General features: G+C 36.8%; 1 protein-coding gene across 1 annotated transcript; it reads left to right on the top strand.

Annotated features, from left to right (window-relative positions):
- The first annotated feature begins 4,335 nt into the window (after nucleotides 1-4,335).
- LOC136810183 (cleavage and polyadenylation specificity factor subunit 6-like) lies at nucleotides 4,336-25,385 on the top strand. Its single transcript, XM_067066752.1, has 8 exons — nucleotides 4,336-4,535; nucleotides 19,612-19,698; nucleotides 19,904-19,940; nucleotides 20,478-20,608; nucleotides 20,987-21,090; nucleotides 22,072-22,137; nucleotides 22,379-22,458; nucleotides 24,283-25,385. The coding sequence occupies exons 1-8, from the start codon at nucleotides 4,497-4,499 to the stop codon at nucleotides 25,134-25,136; spliced, it is 1,398 nt and encodes a 465-aa protein (XP_066922853.1). The 5' UTR covers nucleotides 4,336-4,496; the 3' UTR covers nucleotides 25,137-25,385.
- Nucleotides 25,386-26,184: the final 799 nt, after the last annotated feature.

Genomic DNA, 26,184 nt, shown 5'->3' with positions numbered 1-26,184 from the left:
TTCAAAAGGAGAATTATTTTCACCTTTTGTCAAAAGGAGAATTTTTTTCACTTCACCTTTTGTCAAAAGGAGAATTTTTTTCACTTCACCTTTTGTCAAAAAGGAGAATTTTTTTCACCTTTTGTCAAATGGAGAATTTTTTTCACCTTTTGTCAAATGGAAAATTTTTTTCACCTTTTGTCAAAAGGAGAATTATTTTCACCTTTTGTCAAAAGGAGAATTTTTTTATCATCTGGATTTGGATTTTTAGACTAGTCGTCATGCATGATGCATTTTAACCTTGAATTTTAACCTTAACCTTAATCGTGAGTTGATGAGGAAAAGCTTAGTATTTCCTGTTGTCTTTGGACCATCTTTAATCTGGCGTTTGTATGAAAACCATGCGGCCCGCGCAACTTATGTAGAAAACAATTTGCTTCAAATTCTACATAGGAGATTCACTTCAATCATTCGGCTTTACTTCATTTTCCCCTCCTCACTCTAAATACGGTCCGTTTTGTTTCTGGGAAATCTAATAAAGGTTATCATGTTGGCATACCGGATAAGTGGGATGGGGGAACCTGGGAACCTAAAGTGGGAACCTAAATGAACACCTGAAAAGTGGGATGGGGGAACCTAAGTGGGAACCTAAATGAACACCGGAAAAGTGGGATGGGGGAACCTAAGTGGGAACCTAAATGAACACCGGAAAAGTGGGATGGGGGAACCTAAGTGGGAACCTAAATGAACACCGGAAAAGTGGGATGGGGGAACCTAAGTGGGAACCTAAATGAGCACCGGAAAAGTGGGATGGGGGAACCTAAGTGGGAACCTAATTTTTTATTTTTTTTATTTTTTTTTTAATTTTTTTTTTATAGCAATATATTTCGCACGTCTATTGACCTCCTATGAAACAGAACTTTTGATTTTACATTTTATAAAGTTTTTTCTCCCTTTCTTTTATCAAACGCTCTTTGAAGACTTGTAAGGATGGTGCTTCAACAATATCTTCTTCTAGATCATTCCAAGGTTTCACACTTCTGTAAAAAAGAGAGTTGATTTGGTAGCCTCTCATACCGTCATTAGCAAAGTTCCTTTGAAGCTCGTAATCATGCTGACGTCGTGGTCGTGTTCGAGGAGTAAATTTCTCTGATCTTATAGACTCGTCATAAATGTGGAGGTTCTTGAAAACTTCCACCATATCACCAACTTGCCGCCTGGTCTTTAGGCTAGGTAGATTGATGAGTCGTAGCCGATCTTCGTATGAGTAGTTTCTATAGCAACTAACTAGCCTTGTAGCTCTTCGTTGGACGCCCTCGATTGCATTGATATGTTTGATTAGCCTTGGAGACCATACTACATGTGCATATTCCAAATGGGGTCTGACAAATGCAATGAAAAGCGTTCGAAACATATCTGATGAGAGAAATTCGAAGCTCCTGCTAATCAAGCCAACGATAGAGTTAGCTTTCTTGATTTTACTGAATATATGGGCTTCAAAGGTCAGGTCACTATCGATTATCACTCCTAGATCGTTTTCTTGAGAACAGATCCTGCTATGGTATAGGGATGGACATATTTGATGTTCCAAAATTTACCCAGTGTTAAAACATGACACTTGTTCGGATGAAATTCTAAAAGCCGGACTGGCTTTGACCAAATTTTAAACCCTTAGAGTGCACTTATTCTCATTTTTGCTCATTTCCACCCTTACAGTGTACTTTGGGAAGCTTGGAAAAAAGGGCCGCACGTACGGTAGGTCGTTTACATTGAGTGCCCCCCCCCCCCGTGGATCTATGCTTATGTGTATTGAAACGTGGCAAGCCGTGCAATATGTTCTATTTTACTATCAAACATTTTTAATTAATGAAGTGTATTCACACGCTGTACTGTTTGGTTGGTACAGAAAGAAAAACGAGCTAGAATCCGTTAAATGCTAAGCGACCCCAGCCCTGACCCGAAAATTGGAGCTGCTAATAAAAAACAATGTGTATTGCATCAAGAGTGAACAAAAACTAGATGGTAAATAATGTTTTACTAGATTCTGTATTCAAGCAAATTAGATCCGTGCAAAAGAAAGAAGAGGCTCTAAGTTATCCATCGAGCTATGAACGAACTTCTAATTCCTTCTAGATTTAAAGATATGACGGTTTAAAGTTTAAAGTTTAAAGTCAATTAAGTCAATTTACTAAAAAAGAACCTTTCAAAAAGATGCACTATAAAACTGCTGATAAATAAACATGCTTTTTTGAGCTAATTGAATAAATAAATTCCCTTTGTTTTATTTTCAACATTATTGTTTGCGAACCGTAATGTAAAAGGTAAATAACTGGTGTTCATTTAGGTTCCCACTTAGGTTCCCCCATCCCACTTTTCAGGTGTTCATTTAGGTTCCCACTTTAGGTTCCCCCATCCCACTTTTCAGGTGTTCATTTAGGTTCCCACTTTAGGTTCCCCCATCCCACTTTTCCGGTGTTCATTTAGGTTCCCACTTAGGTTCCCCCATCCCACTTTTCCGGTGTTCATTTAGGTTCCCACTTTAGGTTCCCCCATCCCACTTTTCCGGTGTTCATTTAGGTTCCCACTTAGGTTCCCCCATCCCACTTTTCCGGTGTTCATTTAGGTTCCCACTTTAGGTTCCCAGGTTCCCCCATCCCACTTATCCGGTATGCCGTCATGGCCTGGCTATTAGCTAGTACTGTTCATATTCAACACGAATGATTGTCCAAACACGTGTGCATTCCCTTAGAATTCCCATTTCCATTTTGTCAAAAGGTGAAGTGAAAAAAATTCACCTTTTGTGTTAAATGTAAAAGGATAAAAAAATTCACCTTTTGATTAAAAGGAGAAAAAAATTCACCTTTTGTGTTAAAAGGAGAAAAAAATTCACCTTTTGTGTTAAAAGGAGAAAAAAGTTCACCTTTTATATTTCACTTCTCCTTTTCATTAAAAGGAATGGAGAAATTTTGAAAAAGAGAATAAAACCGCTTTCAGAGCCATCGTAGTAATTGTTTATATTTCTCTTTTTGTTTGTATTTCTCTTTTCCTTTTCTCCATTTTTTTTGCTTTCTTGCAAGATAAAAACATTACATTACCTGCCTTGCGCATGATATTCAAGCGCTTTATGAGCCTTATCTTCTTCAAGAAAAGGGGCTGTTTTAGCCAATCTAGAGAAGTGAAATTCGCAAAATTTTCTAGCCCGTCCGCGCCAACCATCGTGGCGCCTCCTTAGACACTATAGTATGTGGCCCGACCACTTAAAATGTCGAGCCACGGTGCCTGTAATAAAGGCCGCTACCCACTCAGTATTTTATGGTCGGCGAACAAGGCGCGCAGCTCGGGCGCTTTGGTCGCTGAACGCTTTTCCCATTCCATTGATCCAAAATAAAGGGGAGATATGCTGCACATTTTTTATTTTTTCTATTGTTGATATTTTTTGCGCACGGTACAAGAGAGTTAAATGTCTTTTCTGATTGGCTAATTAAAAAAGAACAATAGGGAAGCTGCACAGCTCAGCGAAAAAAGTTGAAAAGTTTCAACTCTTGTTGCGCTCAAAGCGACAGCCTTTGAAGGCTTAATTTATGTAATTCATGCAATAATCAAGCCGTGCGCCTTGTTCGCCGACCATAAAATGCGGGATAAAATGCTGAGTGGGTAGCGGCCTTACTAGACTGGGAATCCAGTCGTTTATAACGTTTTTGTTGAAAGCGGGAAATTTTTATGTCGGGATATGTTAAAATAAACGACTGGGCTAAGGTGGTTTCCGTAGCTTACGGGAGTTCCAGCAGGGCCCGCAGATTTCTGCGGGGTGAGAAAACAATCATATACAACAAAATATATAAACAAATGAAAATTTCAGCCAATGAGAATTTCTAGCTAAGTGAAAGAAAAAAAAACAAACCAAAACAAACCAACAAGACCCCCTGAAAATGTTATCCAGAAACATGAAAAAAGAGAATTTTTATGAAAAGTTTGTTGTGCACAAAATATTCTAGACGACTATATTGATGCTCCTGTCAAGTTTTCTACTTCCTATTTTTTACTGAGTTAATTCGTCTAGCATAGGCCATTTCACAGTCGCAAAGCGTAATGGGTAATCAGGACCACTGCGCGCTAATAACGACTTACTATTGGTCCAAAGTTTTGAAAAAAATTGAAGATTTTTGCGTCTAGCCAACGGGAAGCCGTAATGGAGGCGCAATCAGTCCTGATTACCCATGATCCATTTCGACCGTGAAATGGCCTATGCTAGACTACGGCCTTACTACTAACTTTGCGCGAAAATTAATATTTTTTTGTCTGAACGAACCGCGTTTTGAACACGTGACCTATATTTTGCCCGCGCTTTCATAATTTGCTGACATCTGCATCTTCTTAATCACCGCCATTTTGTATTTCAAGAGGAGCTGGTGGATGAAAGATCGTACTTAAATACTTACACTAAAAACCATCCAAACAAAGCAAGATAAAAACATATAAGACCCTCGAAAAAACCTGCACAGAAGATCTACATAGCAATGACAGAAGTTGAAGTAAAACCTGAAGCAAGCAATGTGGTAAAATTTTTACTTTTGTATTCTTTTTTTATAAAGATCGAAAGATAGGGAGGTTACTGATGGTGAAGTCAGGTAACTTGCACCAGAGTGTAGGCTAACATGCATAGCCATCAATTAATGACTGACCAATCAAAGCAGCAAAATTTCAAAACAAATCAACCACTCAGCTCCGCTCGCAGCTCTACTCTACCATTTTTGTTTTGAATAATTAACTTTGCATTTTCCAGACGGTGTCAATCGAACGAATCGAACGCGGAATCAATTGAACGCCATCAAACACAATCAAATAATTGAGATTCGATTATCGAACGCAATCGAATCGCAATCGAATATTACCCAGAATTTGCCCTTTCGATTGCTTCGATTACGTTCGATTGTATTTCAGTCAGGCACATCCTGGCAAATGAACGGGGTATTTTTCACTTGCGACCATTGGCAAATGAACGGGGTCGAAAACGAAAGTGACGTAATAGCGCTGAATACCCAGTTTAATTGAACCGGGTCGGAAACATTTTGCTTCATTTCAAAGAACTGCATAGATGAAATTTTTTTTCCATGGGTCAATTTTGTCTTCTAAGATTGAAGAAATTTTTAACGAAAAAATAAAGTTCCCAGTTTTCTTCCTTTTTTCCCTTTTTCAGTTTGAAGTTCATTTTTATTCATTTTCACGCTTTTAGCCTGAGACGTCCTATCTCATTTACACTGGGTGACGAATACCCCATGCAAATGCTCACCCCGTTCATTTGCCAGGATGTGCCTGACTGTATTTGATTATGTTCGATTGGGTTCGATTGATTCAATTGTATTCTATTTTATTCATTCTAGTACGGTTACTTACACACTCGGCCGTCCACGCTAAAAAGAGCTTTAAAGGAGTGATCAAATTTAATTTAATCGCAATCAAACTTATCAACAATAATCATAATCGAAGATCAATCGAAGGTAATTTACAATCAATCAAACCAATTAAACATAGATTGACTATCAATCGAACCAATCAAACGTTACTTGAACGCAATCGACCACAATTGAATATTACCCAAGAATCGGCCGTTCGATTGAGATTCAATTGCGTTTGGCAATCGAATCGCAATCATTCGATCGTGTTCGATTGTGTTCGATTGGTTCGATTGCGATTTCCGTTCTAAGTTGTTCGAATGACACCGTCTGGCATTTTGGATGAAATGACACCAGACAGTTCATTCATACATTTGTTTTGAGAGGGCTATGCATGTCACTCGGAACCACTACATAGAAATGGCAACTATTGCCTTAACGGGAAATATTTCCCGGTGAAAAACTTCCCAAAATGGATAGACAGTCAGGAACATTTCGCGAGTTCCTGTACGCGGCGTGGCCGCAATCAATAAAATTATCACATCACTCATTAAAAAACGGCGTTCGTGTCTCTTTGCACTTTTTTTAGCCTAGACGATGTAGCAAACATAGTAAGTGTAGAACTGTGCTTTTAATTGGCTGAAATTTTTTTTTGCATCGGAAAAACTTTTTCAAACTTTCAGCAATGATTGACCAAACTGTTACAATAAAAATTATCCACCAGCGTTTTTATCTTCTTACCTTCTTCATCTTCATTGAAGCACTCAAGGTTTACTGAAGTTAAGCACACAAGTGATATTCTTATAATTATTCATAATCACTGAAACACCGTTCGTTGTGCGCTGCGATGAAGTGCATGACGTAACTCGCGCGGCAACTAACTTGCCTTCTGTTGGAAGATCATATTGGGCGTTTTAGCGTTACCTCCCTCAAAGCAGCAGGCGCCTTTGTCTTTCCACCATTTTAGATGGCCTTAACAATAGATCCAAAAGGGCGCCATAATCTTGGAAGATAATTTGTTTTGGTCTCCGGCTTTGGGAAGTAGCAATGTTTTTAGTTGTTTTCGATGGAAAATGGTAAGAAACTTAAGAGCCATTTTCTGTAAAAATCAGACAAAATCAGACAGGTCGAGGAAGTGATATCCTCAGATTTTGCCAATTTTTGGATATTTTGCTCAAATACATGAAAATAACATCCTGTGAAAATTTTTTTGAAAAACCTTTTTTCGTTCCCAAGATATGGGCCTTTAAAATTTGGGCCAATTTGCCCAAAAAAGTGCACTTTTGATAAATCTTTGACTTCAAGAGCAATTTTAGACATGATCAAGCTTAAGATTCATTTGAAAACATATTTTCCTGGTAGAAATCCATGGGTACTTTGAAAAAATGGCATTTTGAGAAAGAAATTTTTGACCCTATGGCTAGAAATCATTGCCTGAAATCACAACATTTCTAATTTTGAATAGATTTTGAGAGCAATTAGCTGGCTTGGCCACAAGTGTCACATTGATATTTTTGTATATTTCTGAAGTCTGCTATGGTCATCTTTAACTTTCAATTAAAATTGTCATGTGACACTTAAGGCCACGCCCTAAAATGGCGGTTAAACATAGCTTTTCGCTCAATTTTTAGTATTTTCAATGAGCTTTTAAAGCCATGGCCCTAAGTTCCACCACTGAAACAATCCATTTTTAGTTAGTGTTTTGGCCATATTACCCAATCCTAAAATCAAACCCATGTGTTCTAATACCATTTTTGCACAATTTATCTTCGAAAATCTTTTTAAGTCATCAAGACTTAGCCAATTTTTCCCTTAGCAACGCATTGTTTTTCCCCAGCAACCAGGCATCCAGCTTTATCAAAATTTTCCAAACTGTTTCCTAGTGGTTCCAGACCATGGTAAATGTCTTAGATTGCAATATCAAAGTCTTGGACACAATTTTCACTGAATTTTAGGGCAAATTAGGGTCGCAGAGACAGAAATAGCAGACCCCAACAGGTAATGAGGAAGCAACTTTGGCTGATGCTTGTTGCAAAACCCTAAATCAAATCAAATTGATTCTAATGTTTTTAACATTATTGCAGAGGAAATACTAAGATAAAATTAAGTGGGGGTACTTAGCATAGAAGTTGAAGGCTCTTTTAACAGGTGAAATGAGGCTTTTGACAAGAAATTTCACCACTAAGGAAAAACGCTAAGAGGTTTTTCTTTGTTTTCAAATGCTAAAAATTATTTGCCATTGATCTTTGAAGGGAAGTTTCTTCTTGCATTTCATACCTTTGTACTGTTTTATCATTATAGATACTACACAGACCTAGAAAAGAACTTTGAAGAAAGTTATACTGCCTTACAGATGAACTCTAAGAGGAGGAGAGGATACAGAATTTCAGTGCAACACTGAGTTTTTAGAACCACTTTAATCGAGTTTCATCAAGCATGATCATTTCAAGTCAAATTATTTCAATATTTTGATCAAAACTAATATCAAAGAGTCAAAATTCAACTAATGAAATTGGGTGGAATCTAGCATAAATGGTTCTAAAAAATCAATGTTGCACTGAAATTCTGTACGATCCTATGTAAAGTACTGTAGTTAGAGTTCATCTGTAAGGCAGCATAACTTTCTTCAAAGTTCTTTTCTAGGTCTGTGTAGTGTCTATAATGATAAAACAGTACAAAGGTATGAAATGCAAGAAGAGACTTCCCTTCAAAGATCAATTGCAAATAATTTTTTAGCATTTGAAAACAAAGAAAAACAAGAGACTTAGCGTTTTTCCTAAGTGGTGAAATTTCTTGTCAAAAGCCTCATTTCACCTGTTAAAAGAACCTTCAACTTCTATGCTAAGTACCCCCACTTAATTTTCTCTTAGTATTTCCTCTGCAATAATGTTAAAAACATTAGAATCAATTTGATTTGATTTGAGGTTTTGCAACAGGCATCAGCCAAAGTTGCTTCCTCGTTACATGTTGGGGTCTGCTATTTCTGTCTCTGCGACCCTAATTTGCCCTAAAATTCAGTGAAAATTGTGTCCAAGACTTTGATATTGCAATCTAAGACATTTACCATGGTCTGGAACCACTAGGAAACAGTTTGGAAAATTTTGATAAAGCTGGATGCCTGGTTGCTGGGGAAAAACAATGCGTTGCTAAGGGAAAAATTGTCTAAGTCTTGATGACTTAAAAAGATTTTCGAAGATAAATTGTGCAAAAATGGTATTAGAACACATGGGTTTGATTTTAGGATTGGGTAATATGGCCAAAACACTAACTAAAAATAGTTTGTTTCAGTGGTGGAACTTAGGGCCATGGCTTTAAAAGCTCATTGAAAATACAAAAAATTGAGCGAAAAGCTATGTTTAACCGCCATTTTAGGGCGTGGCCTTAAGTGTCACATGACAATTTTAATTGAAAGTTAAAGATGACCATAGCAGACTTCAGAAATATACAAAAATATGAGTGTGATTATTTACGTGGGTCCCGTGCCCTCGTGGGTCCCGTGGGTCCCGTGCCCTCGTGGGTTCGTGCCCCCGTGGGTCGAAAAAAAAACCCGTGGGTCCAAAAAAAAAAGCCGTGGGTCCAAAAAAAAACCCGTGGGTCCAAAAAAAAAACCTGTGGGTCCAAAAAAAAAAACCCGTGGGTATTTCGTGGGTCCAGAAAAATATTACGTGGGTCCAAAAAAAATTTACGTGGGTATCTCGTGGGTGCAAAAAAATTACGTGGGTATCTCGTGGGTCCAAATTTTCTTTCCGCCAAAATTTCTTCCTTTAAGGTACTTTATTTTGTTTTTGATATTTTACCAACTAATATTACTTATACCTCAATGTTCTTGTAGTTGTATATTTCTTTTAAGTTCGTTTATTTTGTATTTGAACGAAAAGCTAAAAGAAATATTTTCTTTATCATCATCCAGACTTAAAACCCTTTCGATATCGCCCAGCCAAAAAATCGTTCCTTTTGGAACGACGTCTTCTTCACCTTATAACCTCTGATAGAAACATCCACTCGCTTTGAAACTGAATTTTCTTCAAAGAGAGGCCTCCCCAGCGATTTGCATGATGGCGTGACCGGGGGTGGTTTTCAAGCGTGATGGCGCGATTCCGAATTTTTTTGGCTTGATTGCGTGATTCGAAGTTAGAACGTGATCACGATTTTGACAAAATTTTGGAGCGTGATGCGTGATTAAACGAAATTTTGCTCTGTATGTATTGCCGATAATTGCGTGATGAACTTCGATTTGGTCATTTTTCGTGATGAGTGATTGAACTTGAAATTTAGCGTGATCGCCTGATTTGGGTCTGATTAGGGGTCTCTTCAAAGTTAATGAAGTTTACTTTCGATTAAAGCAAAAATGAAGCAAGTCTTTTCAACAGTGAGAAATCGCCCTGCAACAAACTTTCTCATTTGTCAATTGCTAAAATCCGGAAACTTTCTCTTTCAAATCGCCCTGCAACAAACTTTCTCATTTGTCAATTGCTAAAATCCGGAAACTTTCTCTTTCTGGCGGTATTGAAAGAGTTGATATTCGACTTTTTTGTCCTACCTTGAACTCGAGAAAAAGACTTTCGAACACTCAGTCATCCGCAGACAATGTCTAAAACCGACCCCCGCAGTTAAAACACACAAGCAAACAATAGAATGTTTCGAGACATTTATTTTTCAGGAACCAAACCACCAAATCCACGAAGTTGGATTTTTTTTTCGGGGTTTTTTATTTGGACCCACGGGATTTTTTTTGGACCCACGGGTTTTTTTTTCGGACCCACGGGTTTTTTTTCTGATTCTTACAGAAAATGACTCTTAATTAAGTTTACAAGTATCATTTAGTTTTTGCTGGCTTATAGAATGGCAGGATCCTGGATGTTTTCCCTAACTGATAGAGTTTTCGAATTAGGAAGTTAACCAGTTTCCCGATCGGGAATGTGACCTCTGTGATTATTTACGTGGGTCCCGTGCCCTCGTGGGTCCCGTGGGTCCCGTGCCCTCGTGGGTTCGTGCCCCCGTGGGTCGAAAAAAAAACCCGTGGGTCCAAAAAAAAAAGCCGTGGGTCCAAAAAAAAACCCGTGGGTCCAAAAAAAAAACCTGTGGGTCCAAAAAAAAAAACCCGTGGGTATTTCGTGGGTCCAGAAAAATATTACGTGGGTCCAAAAAAAATTTACGTGGGTATCTCGTGGGTGCAAAAAAATTACGTGGGTATCTCGTGGGTGCAAAAAAATTACGTGGGTATCTCGTGGGTCCAAATTTTCTTTCCGCCAAAATTTCTTCCTTTAAGGTACTTTATTTTGTTTTTGATATTTTACCAACTAATATTACTTATACCTCAATGTTCTTGTAGTTGTATATTTCTTTTAAGTTCGTTTATTTTGTATTTGAACGAAAAGCTAAAAGAAATATTTTCTTTATCATCATCCAGACTTAAAACCCTTTCGATATCGCCCAGCCAAAAAATCGTTCCTTTTGGAACGACGTCTTCTTCACCTTATAACCTCTGATAGAAACATCCACTCGCTTTGAAACTGAATTTTCTTCAAAGAGAGGCCTCCCCAGCGATTTGCATGATGGCGTGACCGGGGGTGGTTTTCAAGCGTGATGGCGCGATTCCGAATTTTTTTGGCTTGATTGCGTGATTCGAAGTTAGAACGTGATCACGATTTTGACAAAATTTTGGAGCGTGATGCGTGATTAAACGAAATTTTGCTCTGTATGTATTGCCGATAATTGCGTGATGAACTTCGATTTGGTCATTTTTCGTGATGAGTGATTGAACTTGAAATTTAGCGTGATCGCCTGATTTGGGTCTGATTAGGGGTCTCTTCAAAGTTAATGAAGTTTACTTTTGATTAAAGCAAAAATGAAGCAAGTCTTTTCAACAGTGAGAAATCGCCCTGCAACAAACTTTCTCATTTGTCAATTGCTAAAATCCGGAAACTTTCTCTTTCAAATCGCCCTGCAACAAACTTTCTCATTTGTCAATTGCTAAAATCCGGAAACTTTCTCTTTCTGGCGGTATTGAAAGAGTTGATATTCGACTTTTTGTCCTACCTTGAACTCGAGAAAAAGACTTTCGAACACTCAGTCATCCGCAGACAATGTCTAAAACCGACCCCCGCAGTTAAAACACACAAGCAAACAATAGAATGTTTCGAGACATTTATTTTTCAGGAACCAAACCACCAAATCCACGAAGTTGGATTTTTTTTTCGGGGTTTTTTATTTGGACCCACGGGATTTTTTTTGGACCCACGGGTTTTTTTTTCGGACCCACGGGTTTTTTTTTTGGACCCACGGGTTTTTTTTTTGGACCCACGGGTTTTTTTTTCGGACCCACGGGTTTTTTATTTGGACCCACGGGTTTTTTTTTCGGACCCACGGGTTTTTTTTTTGGACCCACGGTTTTTTTTTTTGGACCCACGGGGGCACGAACCCACGAAGGCACGGGACCCACGAGGGCACGGGACCCACGTAAATAATCACACTCCAAAAATATCAATGTGACACTTGTGGCCAAGCCAGCTAATTGCTCTCAAAATCTATTCAAAATTAGAAATGTTGTGATTTCAGGCAATGATTTCTAGCCATAGGGTCAAAAATTTCTTTCTCAAAATGCCATTTTTTCAAAGTACCCATGGATTTCTTCCAGGAAAATATGTTTTGAAATGAATCTTAAGCTTGATCATGTCTAAAATTGCTCTTGAAGTCAAAGATTTATCTAAAGTGCACTTTTTTGGGCAAATTGGTCCAAACTTTAAAGGCCCATATCTTGGGAACGAAAAAAGGTTTTTCAAAAAAATTTTCACAGGATGTTATTTTCATGTATTTGAGCAAAATATCCAAAAATTGGCAAAATCTGAGGATATCACTTCCTCGACCTGTCTGATTCTTACAGAAAATGACTCTTAATTAAGTTTACAAGTATCATTTAGTTTTTGCTGGCTTATAGAATGGCAGGATCCTGGATGTTTTCCCTAACTGATAGAGTTTTCGAATTAGGAAGTTAACCAGTTTCCCGATCGGGAATGTGACCTCTGCGCACTCCGGAAACGGTCGTGGAAGGTAAATAACTGATGCCTATTATTATTGTAATAGAGGTTAAATAAATACCTTTCACTGGGTAGTTAAGAAATCCACCGGGTAATCGCTTCTTATTCTACTTTCCCCATTCCCAATTAAAAACTTCCCTATTTGGAATCTTCTTCTCGATCGGGAAACAAAAATCTGCTTTGTTTATAAAAATTCAACTTCCCGTTTGGGAACAATGAAAAGTTCTTGACCAAAACGGGAAACAGAATTTTAAGTGATGAAATTTTCAATCTGGAAACAGTTTCCTTTTTGGGTTATTTTCACCTTCCCGTTCGGGAAATATTTCCTGTTAAGGCAATAGTTGCCATTTCTATGTAGTGGTTCCAACTGCATGTTAGCCTCCACTGATGCAAGTTATCCAACTTCACAGAGTAAATAGAAATAAATTTCAACTACTCACTTGCAAAGTCAAACCAAGTTGTATAATGAAACAGCCCTGTGAATTCAGACAAAATCATTTCGGCACGGAAGTGCCGACCAAAACCGGCCGTAGGCTGGCAAAATTTTGCCGACCTAGAGGTCATTTTAGGTCGGCAAAGCCGTCCTAAGTAGCTTGTTTAGGTCGGCAAAGACAATAAATCTCCTACAGTTAGTACTACTATCCTTAATAATTGTGTTAATAAGTTTTATGATTTATAAAGAGAATGGAATGAGGCTCGATTATCATGTGTTATCAAATGATAACACAATTAGAATAACCTAACAAATAATATTTTTCCTCTTTAGGTCGGCTTTGCCGACTCAAAACATTTCTTTTGTCGGCACGCCGACCTAGAGTGTAAATTACGTCGGCAAATAAAAGCCGACTTCAGTTCAAGTTACGTCGGCTTTCAGGTCGGCATTGCCGAATGTCGACCTGGATTCACAGGGCTGATGAAAAGCTTTTAGGGGTCACTCACATATTGATTCTTCCCGCGACTAACGTCAAATTGACGCTAATTTGAAACCCCCCCACCCCCACCTCTTAATGTTAAAGTTTAAAAATTATCAAATATCGATGAAACTCTCTCCTTCACTTTCATTGTTGTTTCGTCAGCCATGTTTAATTTTGCTACAGCTTGCTCAGTTTACATTTTAAAATGATGGAGATAATTTCTAATTTTTTTTCGGAAAGTTGCCTGAATTAATTATCTCCGTAATCATAATCAACAGAACAGCGGCATTTCACAAAGAATAGACCGGCCGTCAGCAAAATTTAAGGGCCGTGCGGACTGTATAAACAAAAGGAAAACAAGAATAAACATCAGCCAGTTTTCAGAAGGCGGCGTAGCCGGCCGCCCCCGAGATGATTTTGGAATTTTTTGGGGGTATTTATATAATTTTTTTCGCACTTTGTTTTGGTACCGCGATTGAGATGTTTGTTCTTTTTCAGGGCGGAAGGCCCCGTTTTATTAAAAAGGGCGGTCGATTGGGCGTAAACTTATTAATTTTGGCCTCCGTAATCTTGTCAAAATCATTTTCGGAACAGTTCGGAAGAAAAGATGGCAGACGTTGGCGGTGGTTTGTAGATGCTGCCCTTGGCCTTGGAATCTTGCACTTTCTCTACCCCTGGTAAGAAGCATTTCTGCCCCTGAGGGCACTGATACAACTTTTTCTGCCACTGCCCTTCAGAAAGGGAAAGGTGCTGCCCCCGAGATCTCGGCAAAATCAGCCACGATCTGAAAACTGGAACATCAGGCCGTTTGTTTCTTTTAAAATTGGTCTATAAAATAGCGAAGCGAACGAATGCTTAGGTATATAAATGGAGGAAAATAAATATGGAATAAATAACATTTGTCACAAATAAACGTATCAAAAATCAATATTTCTGGTGAAATTTCTTAGCGCAAACACTCTAACCCCCCCCCACCATTCCGCGTCAATTTGACGTTAGTCATGGGAAGAATCGATATGAGAGAGACCCCTTATCCAGGCAATGTCAACCAAATTCTCAAGAGAAGAGAAAAGAGAAAAAATGAGGGTTTATTTACCTGGCAAAAAGTTTTAGTTCTTGAGATATATCAATTTGAAGTTCCAATTTTACAGCTTGACTTCGGTAACAAGACTGCCCAGCTAAATTCCACGATTTTTTGGCACTCAGTTTCGATTTCGCTCTTAACCAAATCTCAGCAAGGTAGCGCGCATGCGCGTAAACTAAAAATTGGGGTTTTACCTTGCGCGGCCTTGAAAATCAGTCAACCTGCTCTTCAAACTTTTGTTTCCTACCGTCAACTGCTCTTATTTGGGACGATTGGTAGAAACATGTTTGATAACTCCACCAAGTTTATCAATCATACTTCTTTGTTCCTCTTAGAGTGCAGACACTCGTGTGTTTTCCACTACAGATTTTTTTCACATTTCGATTTAAAAGCCTACTCGGGTGCGAAAGAGAAATAGTGTATTTTTTAATACGACATTCATTAAACTGAAATCAAATGACTTTGGAGGTTCGGTGAAATGGTGGACGAATTGCACTCCCATGTTTTGTCAGATAGTCCCAAGTTAGAGCAGTTGACGGACGAATAATGTGAAAAAGATATCAAAAACGGCTTAATCACATTTAAAAAGAAGAAGTTTTGGCTTTCGAAAACATCCACTCGTTTAGTTATAACCTTTAAAGTTTCAAAGAAAATCAGAAAACAAAACTGAAATGTCTCTTTTGACCCGAATCCAGAGGAAAACCCGAGCAAAGCATTGATTAAGGAAAATTCAGTGAAGTCAAGTTTGAAATAATTTTTTATTAGAAAAATAGTTAAAAGCAATCAAAACGCAATTTACCTTACCTCCTGAGTTTGTCTTTGTTTTGCTAAAATATGACAAACCTTTTTCATGCTGTCATGCCTGCTTATTTTCCTTTCGATGTTGAGCCCCAGAGCTACTTAATAATAAAAGAGATTTTAAGATTAATGTTGAAATATGTATTTTTTCGATAAATCTAGGCAATACTCGACAAAAAATAAGGTGGTTTTAAACAAATCTTTGACAAATTGTTTCTTTAATTATGTTCTAATATATGCAAATCACATAAAAAAAAGAATATAGTTCCGCCTTTACTTTCACTTTCGCTTTCGTGAACTATGCAAATCTGATTGGATGAATCAATACCACTCGCTAACAAATTCTGTTTGGCTGTAAGTCTTTAGTTTCGGGATTCTGATTGGATCATTTCCCGCGCCACGGTTGAATTTTGATTGGTTGAAAGTTTCTGAGCGTGTATTCTGATTGGATGAATACCTGAAAAGTAAACAATAGTATTTAAGTATTTTGGTTATCAAAACCTAACGATTTCCAGGGGGCTTTATTTACTTTGTATGACGATAATTAAGCCTACAAAACACCAAGAAAAAAACCCATCATAGAACAGGTGTATTTTGTAATGCAGAATATGATAATGTGAATCTTTTTCAAATTCTATGTCAGGATTTTTTCTCAATGCCCCGTAACTATGCCCGGGGTACCCGTTGCTAAGACCTTATGTTATAAACGAAAGCAATTATGGCAAAAATTCCTAAAAAATAGCAATTTTCGTATTAGCTGAAATATTAATACTTGACTGTACTGAAATTAGGAATCATGTCGCAAAGCATGGTGAAAAAAAATGCCGGTAGATGAAAGATATCACTTGTAATTGTTATTTATATAAGGGTAGCTGAAAAATTTTTGGGTGCTGTTTTTGCGGAGACGGAATATGGCAGACGAAAAGCCTGTATTTACCATTACCATTACCGTGTAATGCCCAGGGAGGGTGCTAGATTTTCCCAACTTCTTTAGGATAACAGAAAAATACAGGAATTTTCTGACTTCAGCAACTTTTACTGGGACTAAAAGATGACATCCATACTCCATCTTGCCAGGGTAAAAGTCATTAGGGTGTTAAGGTTTTTGATGCCTAGACCCCCTAGAATGTCAAGTGTGACAACCAAAAGTTAACCTCAATTACCTCAGGAATTTTCTGACTTTAGTGACTCTAACTGGGACTAAAGGATCCATTCTCATCTTTTTACATTTAAAGTCGTTAGGGTGTTAAGATTGACCCCTGGACCCCGTAGAGTGTCAAGTGTGACAACCAAAAATTTACCTTAATTATTTCAGTAGATTCGCTTCACCCCTATCTTTTCTTCCACTGTGGATCACACATTTAATTTCAAAATATATTGGAGATAGTCTTCAAGCCTTCCTTTAGGTTTGCGGGAATATGTTGTATATCTCCTCAACCACTAAAACAGATGTGACCATAGAATGCAGAGGGGTCCAGCCCCCAGCTTTCTCTAGCAGGGCTAAGGAAAAACCACTTAGCCCCCATCTCAAAACAAAATATTGAAGGTATTTTGCATGCATATTGTGAATAAATTTATTGTGGTACTAGCAAAAAAAATTTTAAGAGGGGTCAAAATGTTCCCCACAGCATAGATTTTTCAAATGATTTAAGATATTTTTAACCTATCTGCTCTGCCACCCCAATTCTATTACTCAAACAAATAATGAAATTTATTTTTATTCCATTGACTGACTGACCTACCCATATTTGTCTGAAGATCTTCACGTAAAACAATAAATTGAATTTGTTTCACCTAATAGGAAGATTGGAATCACCTGTTGCTGATAAGTGGTCAAAGAGGAAAAATATTTTTTAATCAGTGATTCTTATCTATGTTTTATTCAATCTTTGAGAAGGGTGTTAGGTTGAGATAGGGATATTGACATTATACCAACTAGGGTAGTTCTTAATGGCTTTAAATGGCTAGGAAACTTCTCAAAGTTTATTTTTTAAATGTTATATTCATTAAAAAGTGCCGGTTTATAGTTCTATAAATCCCTTTAGAAGTTTTGCCGCACATTCCTTTTGAATGAAAATGATTCCTCACGAATCAAATAAATAATAATACAAATTTCTGTGAGACGCTGGTGTAGCTAACTGATAGGACTTTTTCCAATTAAAAAGGGGGGTTTGAGCTTCTAAGGGATCCAATAACAATAGCATGTTAACAGTATTTTTGTCAAAATATTTATCATATTTTAAACTGGAATTTAGTATTTGTTAAGAAAAAGTCAATATGAAAAGCAAAATTTTGGCCTGTGACAACATTTATACTCACAGAATTGTGAAGTTTTGAGCTTTTTGCATATTTGAACGGTTGGTAAACTGTGACTGGAAATATTGCAGGTTCGCGATATTTTAAAAATAAGGATACAATATAAAATGGTAGTTCAAACCCCTCTGAACATTATGTTGTGGGATGGCCCTTTTTTGGGCTGAGCTTTTAGGGCGATGGTTTTGGTTTTTCTGAAGCATGTTTCATAAAGGAAAAAGAGAGAGATATGAGGTACATTAGCAACATACGAGGCAAGTGATAATTGATTAAGTGTAAATTTTATAGCAAAAGCTTTCTTTGAGATAGAACATGACATAAATAACAACTGAAATTTCGAGCCAAAATCAGAAAAGGTCCTATAAAGGATGCTTTTATTTTCAAATATGAGGGGGTTTAATTACAATTCCTGTATTTACTAAAATTAGGTAAAAAAAAACAAAATTATCAACCATCCACAACCCAACCCAAATGTTTTGATTCCTCTTTGTTTATTACAGAGATTAATGACTTATCGGTTAAAAGAACCACAAAATCTTGCCTAAATTCTTAGGGACCACCTAAAACCTGCTTTAAGCCATATTCGAATAAATACCCTTGCCGTTTATTAAGTTAATTAGATTTAAGGAGGGGTGTTTATTTGAGGCAGGTGTTTAAAAGAAGGGGGTCATTGTTAAGTAATCCAAGGTCACTTTGTATGGGGCACGAGGTACCACTTTGACGGTGAAAAAGGTTTATAAAACTGTTTTGGGGTTCAAACATATCTATATTTTGAGAATCGCAATGGTTTTCAGGCTAACCAGGGGGCGATAAGTTTTTAAGTTGACTGGTCTTAAAAACTAACATCTGAAATTTTGAGGTTTACTTAGCTTTTTGCTTAGCTTTAAAGAAAACCGTTAAAAGTTGTTCTCGCATTTTTCAAAAGAAATGGGCTGTATATCACAAAATAGTCGTCTAAAACTTCCCACAATGTTTCAATCAAACAGACTACGAGCAGCGAATGCATTTACATCTATTTCATAGAAGAATTAAGCCCTGTGTGAAATTTAAAAGTTATATATATTTTTTTAATTCGATTTTTTCACAAAATTTTGATATTTGGCTCTGTAATATACACATTTGATGTCTTATCTTAAAAAACCTGCAAAGTTTTTTAATGTGTTTTTTGCCCTATCCCAGGCAAAACTGCTCAAAAAACGATTGCCAAGTACCCTCGAAACACCCCCTCTGAGAAGTTACCGCCCCCTGGGGCGTGATTCTCAAATATAGATATGTTTGAACCCAAAAACAGTTAAACCTTTTTCACCGTCAATGTGAATAAGGTTTATTTATGTTTAAAATGGGTCAAACTTGTTTGGGTGCCGAAAGAATATTAACACATATTTTAAGTTTTCCCTGGTTTTCCTCCGTATGATTTTCCCTTACAGCTACTTGTTTCAACAGGGGGGGTACAAAGGCAGGGTACTAACCCATAGCCGCGTGGTGGTGTCTATTTTTGCATTTCAAAAAAGTTAGTACCCGGTACTACTTTAGGGGTGGGGGTGTGTATTTTTCACTCTTCTAGCAAGTACAGGGTACTATTTGGGTACTTTTTCACAGAGTTTTGCTCCTTTTTCAATAAAAAAAGTTTTTTAAATATTATTTTTTTGATTTGAATTTTTTTTTAATTGAGAAACTTTTTTTTACTCTTTTGAGAAATTTTTTGATTTTTGTGAAGACAAAACTTCCGAAATGGTCAAAAAGTGTGTCATTAAAATCAAAGGACAAAAGCCTCTGACTTAATCAATGATAGTTTGTTTGAATTATCTGTCCATTTCAGTCAGAAAAACTAACATAGTACCCTCTCTTTTGGTCTAATCTGTAAAATATAAGATTTTAGGGGGTGGTGTCTCTATTTTTTACAGCAAAAATGAAGTAGTACCCGGTACTAAATATGGGTGGGTGGTACTAAAAAGAAATTGAGTGAAAAATCAAGTTAGTACCCTATGGGTTAGTACCCTGCCTCTGTACCCCCCTGGTTTCAAATGAAATGTGTTTAAAAGGAAGTGGGCATTTATTCAGAGTAATACGTTTTTGTAACTTTTTTATTATAGGATGAAGGTCCAGAAGCTGCTTATGCTCAATCAGATTTATATGCTGATGTGATGCAAGACTCGAAAGAGACAATATCTAATGGTGCCGTAAGTGACTGCAATAGCACACAATTATCAATCTATGACATCATAAATATCAATAGGTATTGGTACCAAATAATATAACCAATCAAACCAAAATTTGGAAAGGGGATTATTATTTCTATTAGTGTTTTTGTGAATTTTTCTCATTTGAGTTCTCTACACTTCTTAAAATGATTTATTTTCAATTTGTTTTTGACTTGTCTTTCAGGATGGTGAACAACCAGTACCTGGGGTGCAGACTGTCTGTGAGTGATTTGAAAATTATTTCATGTTCCTTTTTAATTCATTTTAAGGTTAATGATAATACTGCCCGTGATCAGTTAAGCCTAAATCGGAGAATTTATGTCTGTTGGTCTGTCTGAAAACGTTAAGCCAGCCTAGAGGTTTCAAAAATATTCAGTTCTTTTGCATACTTTGAGGATTTCCAGGAATTTCCGGATGATGAGTTTAAAATACTAATTTAGTTCGTCCACCTCCACTTTATGCTTTATGAAAGAAAAATCTTTCAAGGGTTTCTTTGCAAATTTTGTCATTTTCCAGGGGGTATCTACACATTTCCAAGAATTTCTTTTTTGGCTTGAAACCGGGATTGTCCACCCCCTGTATGAATTTTCTATAGAACAGCCCAATGTAAAGAGTTTAAACAACAGCCACAACTTAAAAATGTTGTCTAACCTGAGGTTAAGCCTAGTGCTTATTTTTATTATGTATGATTATTGTGCTTAGACTAATATCTAAAATGCTTCATCTAACAAGAATATCATTGAATTATTATTTTCTAGTTATGGAATACAAATCTTATACTACAACACACCCCAAATCAGTAGAACAGCAAGAAAAGGAATCCAAAATTGCAGCAAATGTTGACTATCATCCAAGAGGAAAGCAATTTTATGTGGGTGGTCTAACTTGGGTAGGTGATTCGTTCACTGTGTCGGTGAAGTATGCTTTTTATTTATTTCAATAATGATTACAGGATAAATTATTAGCCAAACACAGAAATAGTTCTTACTGTAAATAACTCTACCAGTCCAAGGAACTTTAATAAAGATAAAGTATTGAATATTATTAACTGAAGCTCCCTGACCGGTCCAGGTGTCAATGTGAATTTTACCATACAACCTTCAAGTGAAATTAATCGATTATTTTTTATTTGAGCATAGAAAGGCATTTAATTTGTAACTAATATTGGATCATATTTTATGTATAATAACTTCCTACTGAGATGTAATATAATTACACGTCATTATCTTTGTAAATTTGTTATAAACAACTGTTTGTTAAACACTAGTGGACCACAGATGAGCAAGTAGGGAACGCCATCACCCAATGTGGAATTGCTGATTTGATAAGTGTCAAATTTTTTGAGAATCGCATCAATGGACAATCGAAAGGGTGAGTGATCCTCCGTTAATCATTTTCTCATTTGTTTCTTTTATCACAACCTTTCTGTAGTGGTGCTTATAAATAATCGATTTTTAACTCGATCTTCTTACATTTTGATAATTATGGAAATTTCGATGAGAATAAAAGGTTTAATCAGTAAAAAATGTTTCCAATTTTGCTAACTCACTTGATTAATTTAGACCTGATTTGAAATATACCTCATATTTTCCTCCTGCTTACTCTTTGTTTTATTTTAATTTAATTGATCTTCCCCATTTGATGCTTTAGATCATCTGCTGTGGGACCCAAAATGCAAGCCATTGGCTGAATTTTTAACACTGTACATAAGAATTAGTTTTGTAAACAAATATCCTATAGAACAGTTACCTTCAAAAGGCCGGTAAATTTCTTAAGGAGCATTTCTTATTAAGCAAAATAAAAAGTTTTTTACGAGAACAGACTATTGTTCATCTAATTGATCCTTTTGAAGGTATTTGTTCGTGAACCTTTGGGCAGTTTCTCAGTATTAAACGTTGTAAGAATTTTTGCTTGTAAGCACGACACTGTAAATGCAGCTTTTATATTTTTAAATTGGGGAGGGCAGGGTCATGTGAATCAGGTTAACTTGTCTATCAAGTTTGTTGTGGATATCAATTGTTGCTGAATGATGTTGCATCTCTTATTCAGCTTGTTGAGTTTGGTGGAAGCAACGTTATTTTTAACTTTATGAAATGATTCAGAAAAACAAAACCCTTTAACAGGATGGTCAGCTCTGACTCCTGCTTGGGTGAAACTAATCAATGTCATCCATTTTCTTTTCACTTCTCATCATCCTTTTAGCAAACTGATTTGAAAAATTGTACTTGTTGTTCAGATTCACTTTAGTTTAGTAATGTCTCCGACTCTATTGGCTAAAATGTAGTGTGGTATTGCAAAAATACTCCATTTCCATTTGAATATAATTCTAAAACTATTTATTTTTTTGTACAGGTTTGCTATGGTCGAAGTGGGCAGTGAAGCATCACAGAAACTGTGTATGGAACGTTTAAGTGCTCAGTAAGTTCTTACTACTTGCATGCAAAAATAATGCAGAAAAAATATTTCTCATTGTCTATTGAATATTTTAGAAGAACTTTAAAGAAGTTTGAAGGCGATCGGTAAAACAATATAAATGCTTGTAACATCGTTTGAGAAAGAGTTTTGTTTATCTTTATTTGGGAAACTTATTTTGCTGAGTGGAATGATTGGCACGCCATGGTAATGGATTCATTTTTCATTTGTTCTCGTTTCTTTACAGCTTGATACATGGTCGAAATCCTGTTGTTGATTATGTCAATAAGCAATCACTAACTATGTTTGAAAACCAAGCCAGAAAAGGTATTCGTATAGTAACTTCCCCGAATCTTCGTTGCTAGGAACTAAAGGTTAATGGTGTAAAGTTTTGATAATTTGTCAGCATTTTTTGCTAAAAGCATTAAAATTTCGAGCCTCGATCCTAATTTCATTTGCACGGTTCCCACTTGCAGAAAGTCAAGTTGTCACAAAAAAATAGGTGCTGCGTGCTGGCCTTTATGGTCAGATGTACCAAAACTGATCAAAACTAAGACTTTCGAGAATTTCGACGGTGAATTAAAATGTCGTCTGGAAAGTGAGCATCATTTTAAGATTACAGACGTCAGAAGACTCTGCTGTTTGTTGGCTATGAAAGAAAATTACCACAAATGACTGTTAGTGTATGTTACAATTAGTCTTTATCGTCCTCGTGTAAACATAGGATCCACCCCCCCAGAGATTTGGGGGTACCTAAATAAAAGAAAGTTTTAAAAAAGCCAGGTACCTGGAAGTATTCTTAAATTTAGGGGGTACCTGATATGTTTGGGGGTACCTGCATTTTCATTAGTGGGGGCGGGGGCTGTTGTTTTTGTATGAAACCTTGAATTCCTTGAAACCCTTGAAACACCCTTGAAATGCAAGATTTATACCCTTGAAACCCTTGAATTGCCAAATTTTGTGTCCATTTTTAGCCATTTTAACTTTCAGAAATACAAAAATTTTACTATTGCGTGGGATACAAACATCGTAGTGACTTAAAAATGACTTTTGGAACCCCTGAGACTCAAGGGGATATTCCACGCCCATTCTTATGGGGTTTACCTTTTAACTCATTAAGTGCCACTGGAATTATATGAGATGGGCAGGTCTGGGTGATAGAATGGGTGGTTGTAAAATTATCAATTATGAGCCAATTTAATGGCCATCCTTTACACAAAAATTGAGAATTCAACCTTTCTCCTTTTGTCGACAGATTTCCTTGAAATCTTTGAAAACTAGCAAAGATCAACTAAAAACCCTAGAAACCCTTCAAAGTTTGTGGTATATAAGAATCTCTTGAAACCCTGGAAATTATAGTTAAAAATAATACCCTTGAATTTGTTGAAAAAGAAGTGCTGGCCGCCATGGAAGTATTTTCCCAGGAATGACAAAAGAGCAAAAAATCCCTTTTTGTATTTTTAACAATAAAAAAATTAACTACTTACTTACTTATTGATTGGGGGTACCTGAACCCTGGAGGACCCTATTGTAAATTAGGCAGCTGAAACGCTGAAAAAACGATTTCCAATCATTCAACTTAAGATGCATATTCAATTTGTTACTAGACTTGTCAGAATGCTTTTAAGTTTCTTGAAGAACAACAGATAAAAAGTGGTAGAATCCGTATATTTTTTGTCAGAATTCTCTCTGTCAAGTCTCTGCCATTTTCAGGCGAGCAGTCTTGCAGGTGGTTAAAGTCTGTCTCAATATAATCTGCAGCGGAGACAAAAAAGCTATAACTTTCGATGTAATTCGAATAAGATACCGGTTTTGTACTCTTTAAAAAGGTATTCCGGAGTGGAATATTATCACAGAAGAAAAATTCAAAATAATAGAAAAATAAAGATGAATAGTGAAGAAAAAGAAAATCAACCTCATGTAGAAAGTGTTATCATCTTCATTCTTGAACTCTTCGTTCTTATAACGTCAGAAATGCAAAAGAAAATTCAAAAAATATTTATTCAGTCAAAAAATACAGCTTAAAACGTTTCCCTGGTGGACTTGAAAAGGGGCTCCTTTTTGTTGTTTTTTGATGGTTTTCAAAGTCAATCAGATACCTACGTTTACTTGCTAAACCAATTAAACTTGTTTACTCTATTCTCTCCACAGAAATCCCTGGATTAGCAGCAGCAGAAAAACGAGAAGACGCTTTCAACAACTATTCGCGCAAACCGAAGCCTGCTCCAGTCGTGCCCCAACAACAAGCACCGCCGCAAATCATTGCAGGACTTCCACCACCCGGTGCAACTATCGTCAATGGCCCTCCTCCCTTTATGGACCCTAACTTCATTCAGCAGCCTCAACCACCACAGTTCATCCCTCATGGTCAAATACCACAAGGAGCAGTCATAGTCGATGCCGCTGGAAACTTCATACAAGGAGGTCTTCCTGGACAACTTCCCCCCGGTGTTGTTCCACAAGGTCTTCAGCCCGGCCTTCCCATGCAAGCGCCTGTTCGTCCAGGAGTTGCTCCTCATATTAATCCAGCGTTTATCAACCAAGACCAAGCTCCTCCTATCGACCCTGTGACCGGCGTCCCTTTGCAAACGGCTGGCTTAAATCAACAAGACATGGAATCGATGCGACGAAACCAAGCAGTTGCTAGCACTGCAATCCAACGCGCAATGACTGATGCAAACGCCGGTGAGTTCGAAAGTGGAATTGAAACTCTGGTGACGGCCATTTCTCTTATCAAACAATCTTCCACTGCTAACACTGAACCTGCGCAAGTTTTAGTTCAATCGCTGCAAGATTGTTTGCAAGGTTTAGAAGGACAATTAGTTCAAAAAGGTTCGGGTGGACGAGGTGGTGGTCGTTATCAAAACGATTATCGTGAGCACGAACGTGGCGATAAAAGGAGACGCCGTGATAGATCACGTTCTCGAAGTCGTGAACGAGGTGGTGGCAACCGTCGCTCGTATTCACCACGGCGATCGAGATCAAGAGAAAGAAGACGACGCTAAATTGAATATATTGAAAACTAGAAACAGTTTTTTAGAGAGAAGATTTTCACCCGTGCGTGATTTACGAAAATGGTATTGACATTTCAAAACACCCTGAGTGTGTCAAAGAGAAGAAACGTTTATGATATGAATAATAGTCTGAGAATTTTAATGCGGTGTTTTTAAGTATTATTTTTTTTACTTATCAAAGGGACCATTGTAAACAAACGATGTATGTTTTTATTGTAAAGATTAGTTTCTATCCGGTAATTTCTTTATTCGTAAATCAACTTCTTGTCCTCTTAAGGGCTCTGACCATAGTCAAAAAAATTATTTTGGTATTTGAACATAAAAGTTATATTTCAGGTTCCTTAACACTTTTAACAAAGAATTGCCTTTATAAATTGCTTTTTAATCGAATCCCTTAAGAGTAATTAAGAATTTAATTGCAAAAATGACGTTATGAACTTTAAAAAGATGTTAATAATATGTTGCATCACCCTCTTTTACAAAAAGTGCTTAGTTTTAATGGGTAATTAACTTTTTTGCTTCAAAATTTCTTTACACTGTCCGCAAAGAATTGAACTATGTTAAATTTTGCGGAAAATTTTTTCTAAAAAGATATGTCAAAGGTTATGACTGTTTTTTTTAACAATCCAGATGAAAATTGATGAAAAACCTATTTTGAAGATTTGAGACAAAGAAGCATTTACAAAAATTTTCCGCAATTTTTATGTTCGTAAAAGATACACATCTACGGTGAAAATCTTTTCAAAATTTTTTTTCTTCGCCAAACGAAGCTCTCAAAGTTGAAATACTCTTCCTCGAAAATTCTTCATTTTCTTCTTCATCAAATTTTTTCAATGCAAATTTTGAATTTTCAGATTCAGGAATAGTTTGTCTAACAGAAAATGTATAACATGCCATAGTTTTGTTGGTTACATCAGTCAGAAAACACATTTTAAACACGGCAATTATGAAAAATTCACTATGGTCAGAGCCCTTAATTTTGCAATTGTATGACTGATTTCTACTTAGTGTCAAAGTTCCGAGTTCAGTGGGCCGACTT

The sequence above is a fragment of the Clytia hemisphaerica genome, unplaced genomic scaffold, assembly GCF_902728285.1.
Source record: "Clytia hemisphaerica strain Z4C2 unplaced genomic scaffold, Clytia hemisphaerica genome assembly, whole genome shotgun sequence".
NCBI lineage: Eukaryota > Metazoa > Cnidaria > Hydrozoa > Leptothecata > Clytiidae > Clytia > Clytia hemisphaerica.
Note: the sequence above shows the minus strand (reverse complement) of the source record. Positions and strands in the feature narration are given on the sequence as shown.